This window comes from Liolophura sinensis, chromosome 2, assembly GCF_032854445.1.
Source record: "Liolophura sinensis isolate JHLJ2023 chromosome 2, CUHK_Ljap_v2, whole genome shotgun sequence".
Classification (NCBI taxonomy): Eukaryota; Metazoa; Mollusca; class Polyplacophora; order Chitonida; family Chitonidae; genus Liolophura; species Liolophura sinensis.
This window is the reverse complement of record NC_088296.1, coordinates 13,602,450-13,618,681: the sequence shown is the minus strand read 5'-3', so window position 1 is coordinate 13,618,681 and position 16,232 is coordinate 13,602,450. Positions and strand designations below refer to the sequence as shown.

The following is a 16,232-nucleotide window of genomic DNA, read 5'->3' as shown; positions in this document are numbered from 1 at the left end:
TTTCCCATTTAAGTTTTGAAAAACCATTGCGGTAAAACATCATCTTCTGTGTGATACATTTATAAAACTATACAACAGCCTGTTCTATTACTGATGTGAGCTGCGTTTGCAAATATCCGTGCTATTATTAAGCATACCTTATGTTTAGGTATTTCCTATGGATGGAGAATATTTCCAAAAACGAGAACAAAGGAATAAAGTTGGTACCTTAAAAAAGATGAGTACCCTAAATTGCATGTGCCGTTTCTTTGCAAGATTTTTTTCAGATAAACATTTACAACATAAGGGTGGGATTTATGAGCTGAGTTTTTTATGCAATTTGGGGTGTAAATTTATTATGCCGACAATGTAGACTTGTAAATTGGGTTGTGCGTATTGGGATTGAAGTACTTTTTTTATCTCAGCGTTGACTATATCTCCAACATTTTCCCTGGCCTGTAATCTTACATGTTAAAATTGTCGGGCATCTCACTACCCCTAGCCAAAGACATCGTTCAGGCTTTACTGTGATCTTCAAATTTATAACATTTTGCGTGCTTTTTAATAACCCTAAAGTTTTCAAGACAAGCATCAAAAAGTGACAACAAGCAACCAAATGAATTTAACACCACTCCCATGAAAGGACATCAGGGTTTGAAATCTTTGTATGTTCAATATTGCTGTAAATTTCAACTAGGGCTACAAATAGATAGTTTACTATAAAACATGCGTAGAAAGAAAAGAGGCGAGTGTGAGGATGAAAAATACATCAAAGGCATCCACACTAAAACACAACACATGCGCTTCGAGTGAATGAGACTCATATCTGTTTGTACACTGACCTTTCAGAAATCTTTACCCTTTGTTTCTAAGCATACAGTGTGACGCCTGACCAAATCTTCTACACGTCGGAAGTCGGAAAAGTTAGTCGACAGGAGCAGATTTCCGCCAAAACATAGTTATTACATGCAGCTAGTTTAGTGATTTCCTGTGCGGAAATGACATATTCCCCTACACGACTATACTGTTGTTTTTGCATCAACAAATGGTGTGCAAAGATGTCTGGCGCATTGTCCATGTACTCACCCAAACATTGCCCTGTAGATGATTGTGTGGCTTCTTCTGAACACTGACACAGGTTTTTGTTATCACCTGAAGAGTACGTACACGTCGTGTTGTCAGAACAGGTACTGTCTACAAGGCTACAAAGTTCTGCAATATACAGGATAATGAGAACACACGTTTAGCCGTATATCTAATCGTCAGTAATTTTTATACTATAGCACTGGAATTAGCAATGCAACTGTCTAAATCCATGCTCAATTCTGCCCAATGTTTAGATCAAAATCGCACACAGTTATGTTAAAGCTGTTCTGCGAGCAAGGTCTACCCTGTACGTTCATGTCGAAAAGTTGATGCGCCGCTAAAACTATTGTGCCCGTCTGCTAAATTACATGTTAAGATTTGAATAGTAAATGTTTTATTTATTTAAAGAAAAAATATATATGGTCGACTAGTGATTTCCTCAAATCTGATTTTCGCTTGAAAAAAACAAATGCTATGTTCTCCATTGATTATTCATTCTAGCTGCATCAGTATGTGATGTTGGAGAGGATGAAGGTATGTTAAAATGTTGGAGTATCAGAATCAATCTAAGTGAGTGTCTTTAATCTGCTCTTTCAAACTGAGAGAAAGTATAACATAAATCAACTGATTGATACGCTTTTCTTTCCTGAATGAGCCATCAGTGTGTTGTTGTGGCCCAGTGTTTCAGTTCCACGGAATTCTGGTTTGGTGCAGAAAAACATTCTGCTATATGCATCAATAATCTCCTGTTGCTATTCTGTAATGAACTCGTAGAAGACTTTTTACCCATGATTAATTGCAAAATCAGATGATTGCGTCATAAGGCAAGCATCCTCCAGTTTTGTCACGTTCGGTACAAAATGCATCCCACAATAGCACAATAAAAACCACGTTACGCCTCGAAATTAAGACATGTGGACTGTTTGTCTACCAGGGAATCCGTGGAGACGTATGGAAAAACCTGAACAAATTGCTAGACTTAAATACCCATCATTGGCCGAGTATTTCAGCATGGTAACAAACAAACACTGGGTTGTTATGATTACTATCATGACTATTTAAAATATTCCAATTCCTTCTATCCATATATGCATAGCTGTGTAACTCTGCAACAATACGGAAGAATATTGCCTTGTATCACCGAAGTCTGTGATGTCGGCTGACAACAACAAAGATCAGTTGTGGATATACATTTGGTTATCAATTCAGAATTACAGCGGCAATTTTACATTTCTAATGGTATGCTTACATTAACTTACCCACACAGTACCACAGGGATGGAGATGTGCCCTTCAGTTCTCTTCGTTCAGCATTGTTGAATGAGCATCTGCACCCTCTCCTGTCAGTGTTGCATTCTGCTCTGTAACCACACAGCTGATCCCCACATTCTGTAACTCACCCACCTTAGGACACAGACAATTATACATGATTATCAACTGTACATAGTCTTCCTGAATCACACTAAACTGCCATTTACAGACATTTCCAAGAAATATTTTGTCTTGTCTTCTTGAGAGACCACAAAATTCATCTTTGCGTTGTCTCTAACCTTTGGATAGAGGCAGTGATACTGAGTGTATTGCATGTGCAATTTATTCCAATGTTACACTATGATGTCTTTTACAGTTTTTACCCATTTTATAACCTTTATAATCTTATGATTCGCTATGAAAGCGTTTCTTTGAGGCAGTTCCATTGAAGGACTCCTTGTAACTAGATGGGGATTTGCTCCCCTATCACTCCTTAACATATCTATGTCAAATTATCTTGACTCACGTAACCATCTTTTTATTATAAATGGAATTCCCTGAGGAAAAATGTTTTAAACGCAGCAAAATCTGCTGTTTATTTTACTTTTGTATAAATCACATCAATTCATTTTTCCCACACATGTTTTTACCTACTCTATTTTATACTGATACCTGGCTAGTATTCGACACGTAATGCTTGATCACGTCTGTTGTCACTCAGTTATGATACCACGAGAGCAGTTTGCTTTCGTATTTACTTTACTCCTCTGCGGTCGTAAGTGAGAAGGTCTTTCAGCAACCTGCGGATGGTCGTCGGTTTCCCCTGGGCTTTACCCGGTTTTCTTCCACCATAATGCTGGCCGCTGTCGTATAAGTGAAATATTCTTGAGTACGGCGTGAAACACCATTTAAAATAAATAAATAAATAAATATTTATTTTACGTCTTTATTGGAATGACACGTACTACACAGGGCGATTCACCCTCATCCGCGATCTGTTTATTGTTTTATTGTTTTCTGGTTTTCTGATGACCAGTAAGGGCTGTTTTTATTTCATAGCGATGGACGATTTTATAACCGCTGTTTTGAAGTTGAGATGTATGTAATATTCTACAGCTTCAAATACATTCTCATACCTGTATGCTTGGTCACCTCTGTTGGTCTAAACAGGCGAAAGTTGTTCTGAGATGAAGGAAAACATCGGCAAGAGTAAATAATATGGTGCAACACGTGTCTTAATGTTCTTAGGGCTAAAAACCTCAAAAGCAGCACAACGCTATATAATGTATTCAGCCCCGCATTCAAAGCGTGGAGTTTTGATGTATCTGTGTGGATATAAATGGCAAACTGTAACTGACGATCTACAGTAAATACATGTTATACCAGCTGAAATTGTGCACAGGTATTCTGGAAGGTACCCTCGGAAAACTACTGTGTAAGAGTGGTACACAGAATTGTGACAAAAATGCACACCCATATACCTGTGTGTACTACAAGTACACAAATTGTGGGATTTGCGTGACACATCCAGAATGACATGTGTATGTGTGCTGTATGAGTGTGGTTAAACAGCATAAATCTTCCATCCATCTATGGATGAAAATTCTTGAATATTGTGTTAAACAAAAATATAATAAATATTAAATAAATAAATCAATCAATAGGAACCAAACACTAGGTCTAATGCCTAACAGATCACAAAATACTGCCGTATTTACCGGCTTTTGACATGTCTCTCTGATAAGAGTTATGAATATATCTTTGAAGAACTTAATGTCGTCCTTTTTGAAATCCTGGGTAGTTCTCTGTCGATACGATCACAATATGTATACCGTAATACACTCAGTTTTACAAAATAAACATTCATTATAAATATCGTTTTCCTAAGTGGTGAAACTAAAACATGCTTATCTCACGATTGTTCACGTCATGACCTCGTTCATTCGTTTATTGACTTGATAGCTGATTAGTGCAGTACTAGAACAACTATCAGTTTTACATTGTCGTTGAGTTTTGTAACAACTTACCCACGAAGATTTATACAAGCTACTTATAAGTACGCATATTACATTTACGGTGGGCAAGCGTTGCAAGGCTCACACGTGGAGCCAGCAATACACAGACAGTGAGAAAGGGAGTACCTATCAAGGTTCCGTTTTGATATCCTATCCACCTTTTTTTTTTAAACACAACGTCTAACCCTTGGATAAAATGAACGACACTACCTAACTAATGTTTATGTCCACTGAAAGTCTGCCATTCAAAGTGTCTAAAACCGGCATTAAATATTTATTTAGATTTTGTTCAACCCAGTAAATGTTTAGAGAAACGTCTTCTTCACAAAGCTTGAGCACGTCAATACGGTTTGGGCCGAGACGGTATGCTAAATTGTGATACCTTTGTTGAATATGACACGGCTTGTTACTCATCTTATTTTACGTCTGTGGTGGTCCGTAAATAATACAGGCCTGTCCCACAACACTGTTTGAAATGACCTAAAGTTACAAGGGCTGGATAGATTTTCTCTCTGATTCCAAAGTCCGGTCCTTTTCGACTCACTGTTTCTTACAATCGCTTTTCTACTACTGGTCTCGACCCATAACTTCTTTTCATGAAGAGTTCACAGTGTGGGTAACAGATAGATTATTTACTTAGTTTTTGATAAAAAATACAGACAGCACCCTAGGGCTTGATTCTATAGAACTGACATAATGGGCCGAAGTCAACAGTAGGTATTGTACTAGGTTAGAGGTTAGAACGGACAAATGGATTCTAGTAGCAGGGGTTCTCACGTATGTCTTATGGCGCCGAAATGGACCGTATTTCTGGCTATTACGAACACATGCGAAACATCTTGTATCAGATTTATCTTGTTCAATTGAGGTACTGAAATAATCTTGCAGAAATGAATGACCTTTGATCTGAGCCCACCATACACACGAACGTCATGTCATTCTGACGGATCCGACTGCGACGTGTCGTCTTTCTCGCCTTTGCAACACCTGTAAGACAGCTCTTGTCAGATACACCTTGCCCAAAAGATAGTTCAACCATGGCAGTACTGTACTGAAATATTCTCGAGTGAATAAGCAATGAGCCTAGACTACCACAGACACGGTCTGACGGATCCGACTGAGACATGCTCTTGATCCTCTTGCTGTTTCAATATGGGATCATCAAATCTCAATAATCATCAAATACTTGTACGTTGAAATCGGTGTTGATCAAGAGTGTGTAGAGGTACTCTGATGGGTACAAATTGTGCACCCTTTTGGCCGGCATGTACCTGCTTTCATATGAATACGAATATATGCAGACACTATTTGGGAGTAATCCTTCCCAGCTCTAATCTTTCTCATTCACTAAACGGCATATTGACGATTTGCTGGCTGTAAACAATCCGTATATAGCAAGGGCTCTGAAAGGTATCTACCCAACTTCGACGAATATAAAGAAAACCACATATTCTCTAGATGATGCATTGTACCCGGACCTTTCTACAAAGACCAAAACGGTTTCCTCTCTCGCACTCTACGACCAAAAATATAGTTTCAATTTTGACAATGTAAATTATTCTTACTCAGACCGTAGTATACAGAAGTGCCCTGCATGTGGCATGTATGTATCTCTCCTTGTACCATTTGCTAGATCCAGCGTGTTGTTCGACGATTTCATTCAACGTCCCAAGTTATTACAACAAAAAGTAGCGTGTGAAGGTTATTCCATCAAACGCCTTCACTCCAAGTTTCTTAGGTTTCACAATGGATATAATTTTCTTTTAAGTAAATATGAACAGAGCGTGCAGAATTTCTGGCGCTCGGCTTTCTGATTGCGTCTAATTCCGCTCAACCCGTGACGAGGGGCTGTTCATCCATCGTGTTGAATTAGATCGATACGTTGAATATATAAACAGTTGCAATCAAAGCGCAACTCAGATTCATATTTTGTGATTGACAACTGATATTTGCGGTTTTGTACTCTAAAAAAAACATAAAAAGCCATATCATTCAGTCTCATCGATGTTTCCTTCATTTCAGTAGTACATTATACTGGATACACCAGCAAATGTGATCAAACATTTCCTTGTCGACTATTATACATGTGTAAGAAAGTTTTTGAATCAGTAGCCCATTGCTTATATCCGCGTTATAACAGCCATTATCCCCACATCCACCGCTGTCAAATTAAATTAGTTCTGTAATGACTGTATTTGTCCAAAACGATAAACTATTAAATGATATAATAGACCACGAAAGAGGGTTAACCGTGTTGCCTAGTACACGTCCCAGAATCAAGGAAGTAAAATACATACACGTACGAAATAGTCTCGTGGTATACACCATAACCTATTAGAGCGAGAAGTAGTAAAGTGGGGTTGTAAAAATTGTAGAACTTCAATCTGTGTGCACCTTCTGCGGCTCGTGCATTTTAAATTTACACAAACCGAGTGTAGACCATTAGGTGTATAGTATGACATTCCCTACCCTTTCCACACGCTGGGGTGATATCCTGACTTTAGCGGACTTAACATGTGTATTGAAAACCACACTCATGAAAGGTGAGTCTGGATAATTGGCCAATTAGTCTCCTAATTTTATGTATCATTGCTTGAATAGTCACATGTTGGTGTTTGTCAGACAAATGTCGTCCGTTCCGCTATTGCTTATACGTGGGCAAGGTTTCCGATATGTGTAGTATACATACACATACTGAGTTACGTAGTGGAACGTCCTTGCAGAATGAAAAGAGAGCTTAACTTACAATGTGCGCGTATGATTGGAGGTTAAAACCAACCGAGTCAATGAGACTAAGCCTTATAAATCAACTGATGCCATCACAATCTCTCTCACATCTGGGACATGGTATGCAAGCCATTCTGTTTGTGGAAATCCCCGTGTAGAGCAAACCACAGCAACTTCTTAATCAAACTTTTTGCTCAACTTTTAAATGCGTTAGCCTGAAACACCTGCATGGGCTAACTGAAGAAATCACCTAACTATGGCCAGTTACTGGCGTCCTTTTCCACGTCAGATATACACATTTTCACATCACATTGGTGCTAAGCTTTTGTCCTTCAAGAAACTTCAGACTGTGCAAACGGTTACATGTACGACTTTTTTCGTCAGAAAGGCCCCAAAAACAGGGGCCGTTGAAATCTGCTTAAAAACAAAATACAGGTACATAGCTGAACTAATTCTCGGGTTACGTATTTGTAATGTTTATTCTTGCATGTACCATTAACTTCTTCTCCTCAGTATATATTTTCCACATATTTCAGTGCAAGTACAGAGAATACAAAAAATGCCACTGTGTATGGAAAAAAGCTAACACGCTCAATACGGAAAAAATGTTCTCTCCATTTTCCACCATCCTCGCCTTTGGAGGGATTTTGGCCTCACCGTTCTCGTTTATTTCACGTTATAGAGCCAGAATTTTACATATTTTAACCTAGACTTGACTGACTTATGTTATTAGGTGTTAGCGCAAAAACGTGTGGGTCAAACTCATCGTGTGGATATGGAACTAGATGTGATACCAAAACGACTCAGTGTGAGTGTTTGTCTGACAATGGAGACAAGAAGATAAGGGAGGGTAAGCCTAACCCTCTATTTTACTGTTTAGGTAAGTTGAACATCTACGCTATCTGTAAAGCTGCACTGCTTGCTCATCAGAGGATATCATCATTATATACGTTGGCTTTTCTAACAGCCCAGGTGGTGTGCTTTAAATACATAAGAGATTCCCTAAGAAGATATGGCTGCGACTGACATGACGTAGTTAGCATGTCCAGGTATGCTGATGAAACAAATTTAGTGCTTGGTTATGGATCCATATGTGACAGCTATGCTTCCATAGACACGACTCACAACGACGAATTAAGCACGATGGGTGATGGTAATACAATCTCTACGATTCACTTTTTGGGTAAGTTGAACATTAACAGTATTAATGCAATAGAGCCCATTTCTTGATCATAGGGTTATATCACTCATAAATACGTTTTACTGTAGAATGAAATCTTGAGAATAACACATGTTTATGTCACAAAATGCAGAGAATATTTTTGTTTCTATCTTGGAATAAAATCGTGTTCTTTTGCAAGAATAAAATAACACATGTTTATGTCACGAGTATTAAATTGTTATATGTTCTGAAATGGTGGTCTTATTTATTTCTTTCACTGGTATTTCACGTTGTACTCAAGAATATTTCACTTACACGAAGACTGCCAGCACTGTGCATGCTATGCTGGAATTATACCGACTAGAGACAAGGCCTTAAGCAAACGTTGATATAAGAAAATGGCAAATACTTATAAAAAACGGTTTCCACAGTGATAAGGAGACTGGATATAATGGTAGTAAAAATTTAAACTAACTTCTGTGGTACATTTGTAGGTGTTGAAATATATACCATATTTTCAAATGAATGCTCAAAATTATAGGCTTATGCCGAGTGACATGGTAGTGAAGTATATGTAGAAATTGCACCAATGAGGGATCAAGTCTCACTGCCATTAGCCAAAGGATCAGAAAGTACACAAAACACATCTGTTTGCATGTCGGTAGTGATGATCAGATTTGTTTGTCTGTGTCGTAAGGTGAGGGAGTTACAGAATGTGGAGATCAGTTGTGTGGTTACAGAGCAGCATATCATTATCCACACGCCCAATGCTGTCAAGTGAAATTACTTCTGTAGTTAAGCAGCACTTGACAGTATTTGTCATCAAAACGATAAACTGATAGACCATATAAATACACCACTAAAGAGGGTTAACCGTGTTGCTCAGAACGTGTCATTACAACAAGGAAGTAGAAAGTAAAAGAAGATACATACACGAACTAGCCCCATAGCCCCAACATAGCCTATTAAAGTGAGAAGTAGTAAAGCGAGGCTGTCAAAATTGTAGAACTTCAATCTCTACACACGTGAATACAGTGGCTCGTGCATTTTAAATTCACACAAACGGCTTACACAACCTTAGGTGTGAAGTATGACATTCCCTACTCTTCCCACACGCTTGATTGAGATCCTGACTTTGGCGGGCTTAATATTTGTAGTGACAGCCACACTCGTCAAAGGTGAGTCTGGATATGACTCTCAATTTTTGCCTTAATTCTTAATCTATGTAATTACTTAAAGAGTTTAATCCTAAAATTTTTCAGAAAAGTGTATGTTCCAACATTATTTACACCTGGGTAACACATTAGGTATAGGTAGTTCGACACATGCTCAGTTACGTAGTAAGATGTCCTTGCAGGCAAACATGAAAAGGAGCTTAACTTACAATGTGTGCGCATATGGTTGCGGGTTAGCACCCAACGTTGACGAGTTCCACGTCACACATCACACTGTTAACAGGCAAGTGTCCTTCAGCAAACTTTAAACTGTGTAAACGGTCACAGGAACGACCTTTGTTGTCACAAAGCCCCCAAAACAGCGATCGTGGTTATCCGTTGAAAAACAGTATGTAAAATTTAGGTTTTAATGGCCTGGGGTTTACTTTTGTAAACGCAATATGTGTTAAATAATAGCCGTGATTCCCGGCTAAAAATTTTAGAATGAGCATTGTAAAGCTTTGCAGTTAACTTCTGAGCGATAAAATTGCATAACATCTCTGTAACCGAGTAAACATGCGTAAGTTACGCCAGACGTGAGGTGACATTGTATCGCTAAGCTATAACCTGTATGCCATACCGAAATATTTCTGTCAAACAAATTGAATATAGTGATAAATGCTTCGGGGAATAAATTTATATTTGTTTTACGATAAGCACTCAGTGACAATATTACATAGACAAGGTAAGTTTTTGCCATACTGTTTTGGAAACGTAGGTGCACAATGTTTATGAGTGGAGAGCTGTTGGACCCGATTGTCAGACTGGGATACGTTTTTAGAAGACAAACATAGTCACACTATATGAATTATTACAAACAAATATTTACATCATGTTTTTTGTCGCATATGTTTTGTCTGTTTATTAAGTCGACCGGACTTTTGTCCGCTGTGGTTTTTGTCCTCCCGAGTTTTTGTCCGCGGAGCTTTTGCTCGTGGCCTTCTCTCCGCGGATCTTTTGTCAGCCGGGACTATTGTATTGTATTCGCCATATCTATGCCCGTGTAGCATTCATACTTCACTCATACACGACTTCAGATGCCTGTTAATAGTTAAATTTGGAATCCATAGGACAAAAAAAAATTAAACACATTTATGCAAGTAAACCACTCTTTTGCGCTGTCTTATGTGCAAACTGTCAAAGAAACCGTATTCTATCCGGTTACACGTGACTATGTTTCAATTATGACACTTTCGTCAATGCTCTGGTTTAATTCATTACGTAGCAGACTTCTGTAGTCCTATACATTTTCTGTTTTCCTTAGGTGGCACCACGGAAAGCACAACCCTGACACCTGCACTCACCAACCCCATGGTGGAGAAACCAAGTAAAGAAAACAGTATGGCTTATAGAAAAGAAACTGTCTTCGTTAATAATAGGCAAATAATAAATGTATGAAAATTTATAAAAGCATTCTCTATATTTTCGGAAGACCCCTGTGGACTTCAGAGACAACTAAATGCGTACTGAGGAATATTTAACTTATAAGACAGTGGCCATTATTATGGTGGGAGGAAACAACGACAATGCGCAATTTGCTGGAAAACCTGAAGACAAATAACAAAATACTAAATTTCACAAACGCCAGTCGGACCCAAATATTTCTAAATCTTAAAACATCCAGGTGAGACACACGACGTGATAGTCAAGTATATCAGGAAAGTGTGCGCATCGTGACACTGTTTACAGAGAGGTTTTTGTTTTTGGTAATGTTGTGACCTTCCACGGGTCGGATGACTTCGGGGCAAACAGATCAATTTATCATAGGTAATTCTTGATTACTTTAAAACAACAGTTGATCGTGTGACAACACTGGCCGCTGGCGAGGTACAATTGGTTTACAGAGTTAAACCTTGTCGCCCAGGAGAATCGATAACAACGTATCAGTTTCAGTTCGTGAAAATGTTGTTGGGTAAAATGTTAGATGGGTAGAAAAACATGGGGGTGGGGGGCAAAATCTGATCACACTCAAACAGTAAGTTTCAAAGAGCAGACGTGTCATATATTCCAGAATTACTGGCAGCAGCTTAATAAGGCTTGCGCTGGCATATTTGTCACCAGTTTTCAGAATAAAATAGAGGGAAACTCAAAAGGAGCACAAATGTTACTTGGAGCAATAATAGCCGGCTATCCACATTCCGCTTGGAATCCTACTGGGCATGTGTCAACATTAGTGGTCGAGAAAATATGTGTAAGTTTAGTTCAGTCCAATTTATTATAACATGTGCTGTGCTAAATTGTTTGTCCTTTTCCAAGGGAACTGCCTCAGTAGACAGGTGGTACATTTGTGCCTGGAGTCCGGATAAACATGTATGTATACATTTTAATATGACTTACAAAATGACATTTGTTTATATCCGCATTTGTATATATTTTGTCCAGGCGATGATCCCCACGCATTAACTATTGGACTGGCAACTGGAATCGGAGGGGTGGTCCTAGTGGCTGGCATTGTCTTGATTGCTGTAGTCCTTGCTCGGTAAGTGGGTACCCCAGTTGGACTGACCGATCATATTTCAACTCTTAAGTACTGTACTTCTCTTTCTGTTATGTATGAATGCATCAAGCTTGCATTTCGTTTTACCTGTACGTGTAATCCACTGGGCCTGTCAAGAAGACCAATCGCAAGCATCCGTGTATGATCTTATTCTGGTTTGTACTTTGGGAGAATCATGTTCCATCAAACAATCAGTCGGTTTGCACATCCTAATACCAACATTTTTTACAGTTATTCCTCACTAGATCATTTCAAACAAATCAAGAAACGCATGTAATTCTGTATTACAGGAGAAGAAAGAGCAAAAGAACCAATGGGAACGAATCGACTAGTTTAAGGGGGCACTTGACTCCTCCCAATCCATCGCGCTCTCCTAGCCGTCACATCTACCAGAGCGTCATTGACCCGCCATTGCCTGGTCAGAGTGGGATGGATAACCCGGTTGGTCCAACAGTTATCGTGCGGAACGAACCCTCCGTCATTATTCCTCCGTCTCGACCAGGAGCATACGAAGACGTGGATAATGACTTCCCTGTGATCTACAGCACCGCCAAAGTCACCGACAAAGGAGACAAGAATATAGCTAAGCAAGCACAAAAAGCAAACAACGCCATCAGTCTGCCCTCCAATCCCGGTGACAGAGCTGAGCTCAAGAATGTCAACGATCTCTACTCAAATCACGCCATACCCTTCAACAAAACACAACAAAGAAAAAAGAAAAATGAAGGATCGTCAGAAAATATGGAAAACCAATACAACACTTTGTATGATCTTAGACCAGTCGAAAGCAACACCGCTGGTACAGCTCTAAGAGGTGATCTTGAGTACGACGAAATAAAGCTACAGAAAGTGTAACAGAAAAACTTAGGCTTACTGGCAGGAGGGTGTGTTTCTCTGAAGTTTATCTAGAGGGTTTTAACAGGGGTTTTTTTTTTGCTTCCATTCCCGCCTTTTTGTGCACTACCAGATTAGATTGTATCTGTGATACCTTCTCATAACTCACTTGTGAAAACAGTCCAGGCTGTAGATTCTAGATAAAAAGATGATGCTTCAGAATTGGCTACTTGACGAGATAGGAACAGCCAATGCTGCAAATCATCTAAACCTTTCTCTCTTTCATCTGTTCATCAGATAAGGTGCCAAGTTATCACACTACATCATGAACAAATATAATTTTTTATCATGTGAATAACCAGGTTTCATTTTAGTTCAGATAAAATCCCACGAGTGTGGCTAGAATATCGGAGCGCCCAGTTCCAAGTAACATTTTGAATAAGGCTATGGAATATAAAAAAAAAACTGAGATGAGATCAGCAGAAAGTATAAAACGCTCAACATCGTCGTCGTTGTGACTGAGTTTATGTAACTATAAAGAGCCCTAATTTTGAAGCATTTATTTTTTTCCGTACCATATGACCCATGGATTATTTTGTTAACTCCGTGTGCACCTTTGCATATCATTGCAAATCGATATAATGTATACCATGCAGATGCGCTTTAAAACTGCCTTATGTAAGAACATATATAATTTGTAAAATTTAAGCCCACACCTGAAAAGTTAATTGCACTGCTCTATGCATCCTTTACCCTGCGATTTGGACAAAAATAATGCGATCATCTACACCGAATTCTTCTATGTATGTTAGAGCTTAACGTGCAATGTACATGTACTGCAATCTAAATGCACAGAATGTCTCATACATACAAGTTATGTACTGAGATTACGTCAGATTCAGAATGAGGTTGAGCCTTTTTCGAACAATTATCAACACATAGAAGCCTTGTAAGAAAGCATTGCGAAATGTGTTTAATTTTTCCATTTATTGCATTTGTGTAAAGGATGTTTAAAATTCTTTTATTGCTTTAGGTGACCATGGCCAATATTATCTGTTAAGCTTCTTTCATAATTCTAATGTTTGTGTAAGTTTCAGCCACTCTGTGTTTGGTGTTGGTGTGTGTACTTTTCTTTATATGACTGACAATATTATTCATAGTTCAAAGATTAGTGTTTGCTTCAATTACATTATATTTGTTACGTTTGCTCTGTTTTCTTTTCTGTATCTGTCTGACACAGAATTTTGAATCAATTTACAAATTTAAAGGAAGTATAATAATTTAACTCATCTCTTCTTGTGCCGTAAATCCTGCAAAATGACACATGATGCTGTGTAAATGTGTGTATGTTACCGAATATATCACATTGCCTTTTCCTATTTGGCGCATCCAGCAAATAATACTAGAGTTTAAGGTGAAGAAAAATACCTTCAATTTTGTTCTTGAGGCGAGAGATAATACCGTAAAATAAGTGATAGGCCACAGTATCATGTCGTGTAAGGAATTCTGTGATAGCACATTGCAAAACACATTGCAACATATTTCACACATAGCCGTTTAAAAATAATAAAGCTTCCAACAGCTGTAGTACAAAATGTAGTACAAAAAGTACGTATAAACTTTGTAAGTTGCAGTAAAATTCTTCCTGAATTGCTCGGAAAAGCGTTGTAATATGGGTGTAATGGGGATATTACTTCAAAGGACAGTGTGGAAAAGTTTAGTTTGTTTGACATGTTTTAGCGCCCTATATTGCTGTTATTACTGATGTGTTGTTTAATGGAATTTATATGTTATTCAGTTAGTTCCGTATATCTTTTACCATGTGCACTAATAATTGTAATACATTTTCTGAAGATTACGCTTATGCTCGACTTTGTTGTCCGTCTTTTTTCATCTGTTTCATTTCCGTTTGAAAGTTAACAGAATCTGAAAAACCGTACGTCCTGTGAATTAAAACAATAACTTGGAGTAGGACGATCCGTGTCGTTTAACGCTTCTTTCACATCCAGGCAATAGAATAAATTGTCGTGTTGTGTACAAAGCATACAAATGGTGAATTGTAAAAGAATGGTGTTATGCAGAATTGTAAAAATTGTATTATGTAACATGGAATGTAGAAGAGCAAATATGCTGTACAAAACGGACCAAAGGCTATTCTTGATTTCATAATAAATTATCTTCACATGCAATATATTATGACAGTACTTTGTTGTATAGTATTTTTTCCGTAACAATTTTAATGTTAGACAAGTTTGTCCGCATGAGCGATCCTTTTTCACAGAACAGTTTACACGATGTACATTCACACTGGTCAGGGTACACAGTTATAGTGTGACGGTGGGTTACCCTTACACTATCCCCTCCCCCACAGCCATGACGATCTCCGTCAGGGTTATTATTTTTATTATTTTTATATACTACAGATCAATTAACATGTGCCAACACAATTTCCTTCATTTTACATCTTACCAAATACACTGAGGTTAAAGTGCAATTTTCCCTACATGCATGTAAAAATGTCTCATTTTGTATTAACGACTAGCTTAATGTTAAAATGTTTTTTACAATCATTACCATTTTTGTTGGTTATGTCATGGTTGGGTGAAAGAAACGAATTCGTAAGCTGACTTTAGCTGGTAAAATTACTCGGTTCAAGAGTGGGGATTTAATGCTACTGAACGTGTAATACCTTTTGTTCGTTCATGACAGGTGCTATCTTTACCAGTGAACAGCAATGAAATAAAATCTGCCAGCAGACATAAAGAGTACCGCCTCTATAGATCTTGTGTACAGTGTAACTCTACAGGCATGTACACAGAGAGTTCACAAACGGCCACTGTGCAAAAACGCATGCTACGAGACTTACTGCACGACGGAGACGAAGCTCTTGAACACATCTTGTGTATTACTCGAAAATCAATATTTAATAGGTGCTCCACATAAAGTGTGTTCAAGTGGACAATCAAACGCAGATGTGTACAGAGCAAGCATAGTCATATATATGACACAAATACATATAGTACATGTTTAAAGGAAAAACTTCAGCCTTCAGTAATGCCAGCGCTTTTGTAATCCTCCTCTATGCTAACTTGTCGAAAACGTAACATATACAGAAGGCATGATAGTTTATTACATACAAGTGTTAAAGAAAAGTCTATATGTACTTTATCTACAAGCTAATCAGAATACTGGTAGTAACCGAGATATTACATGTAGCACACCTATTATTATTAAAACAGTATAGAAACGGCAGGTAATGTTCCAAAAAGCCCATTATAAATAAACACAAAAAGCATGCAGGCATTATAGACAGCCATAGTAATACTGGTATATACAGTAACCGGATACGACGAGCGCAACGTGCACTACTGGTAGAAACCTATTCCAAATTAGCCTGAAAATATATTATTGTCAAATGCACACCGATATCTAAATAGTAGGAAAGAAAAACTCCTTTCAAACGAAATC

General features: G+C 38.1%; 2 protein-coding genes and 2 long non-coding RNA genes across 4 annotated transcripts in view; 3 read left to right on the top strand and 1 right to left on the bottom strand.

The window, feature by feature from the left end:
- LOC135462666 (uncharacterized) overlaps nt 1–1,140 on the bottom strand; it is a 42,787-nt gene extending 41,647 nt beyond the window's left edge. Inside the window, exon 1 of the long non-coding RNA XR_010443465.1 lies at nt 1,066–1,140. This is a non-coding gene — a long non-coding RNA (uncharacterized LOC135462666). The remainder of the gene's footprint in view (nt 1–1,065) is intronic.
- The window catches only part of LOC135462875 (uncharacterized), a 315,472-nt gene that overhangs the window by 177,504 nt on the left and 121,736 nt on the right, over nt 1–16,232 (top strand). The window lies entirely within an intron of this gene.
- The window catches only part of LOC135463203 (uncharacterized), a 28,987-nt gene continuing 20,606 nt past the window's right edge, over nt 7,852–16,232 (top strand). The window contains exon 1 of the long non-coding RNA XR_010443540.1: nt 7,852–7,937. This is a non-coding gene — a long non-coding RNA (uncharacterized LOC135463203). The remainder of the gene's footprint in view (nt 7,938–16,232) is intronic.
- LOC135462951 (uncharacterized) lies at nt 9,310–13,548 on the top strand. The gene is made up of 4 exons (XM_064740272.1): nt 9,310–9,397; nt 10,698–10,760; nt 11,816–11,912; nt 12,221–13,548. The coding sequence occupies exons 1-4, from the start codon at nt 9,310–9,312 to the stop codon at nt 12,783–12,785; spliced, it is 813 nt and encodes a 270-aa protein (XP_064596342.1). The 3' UTR covers nt 12,786–13,548.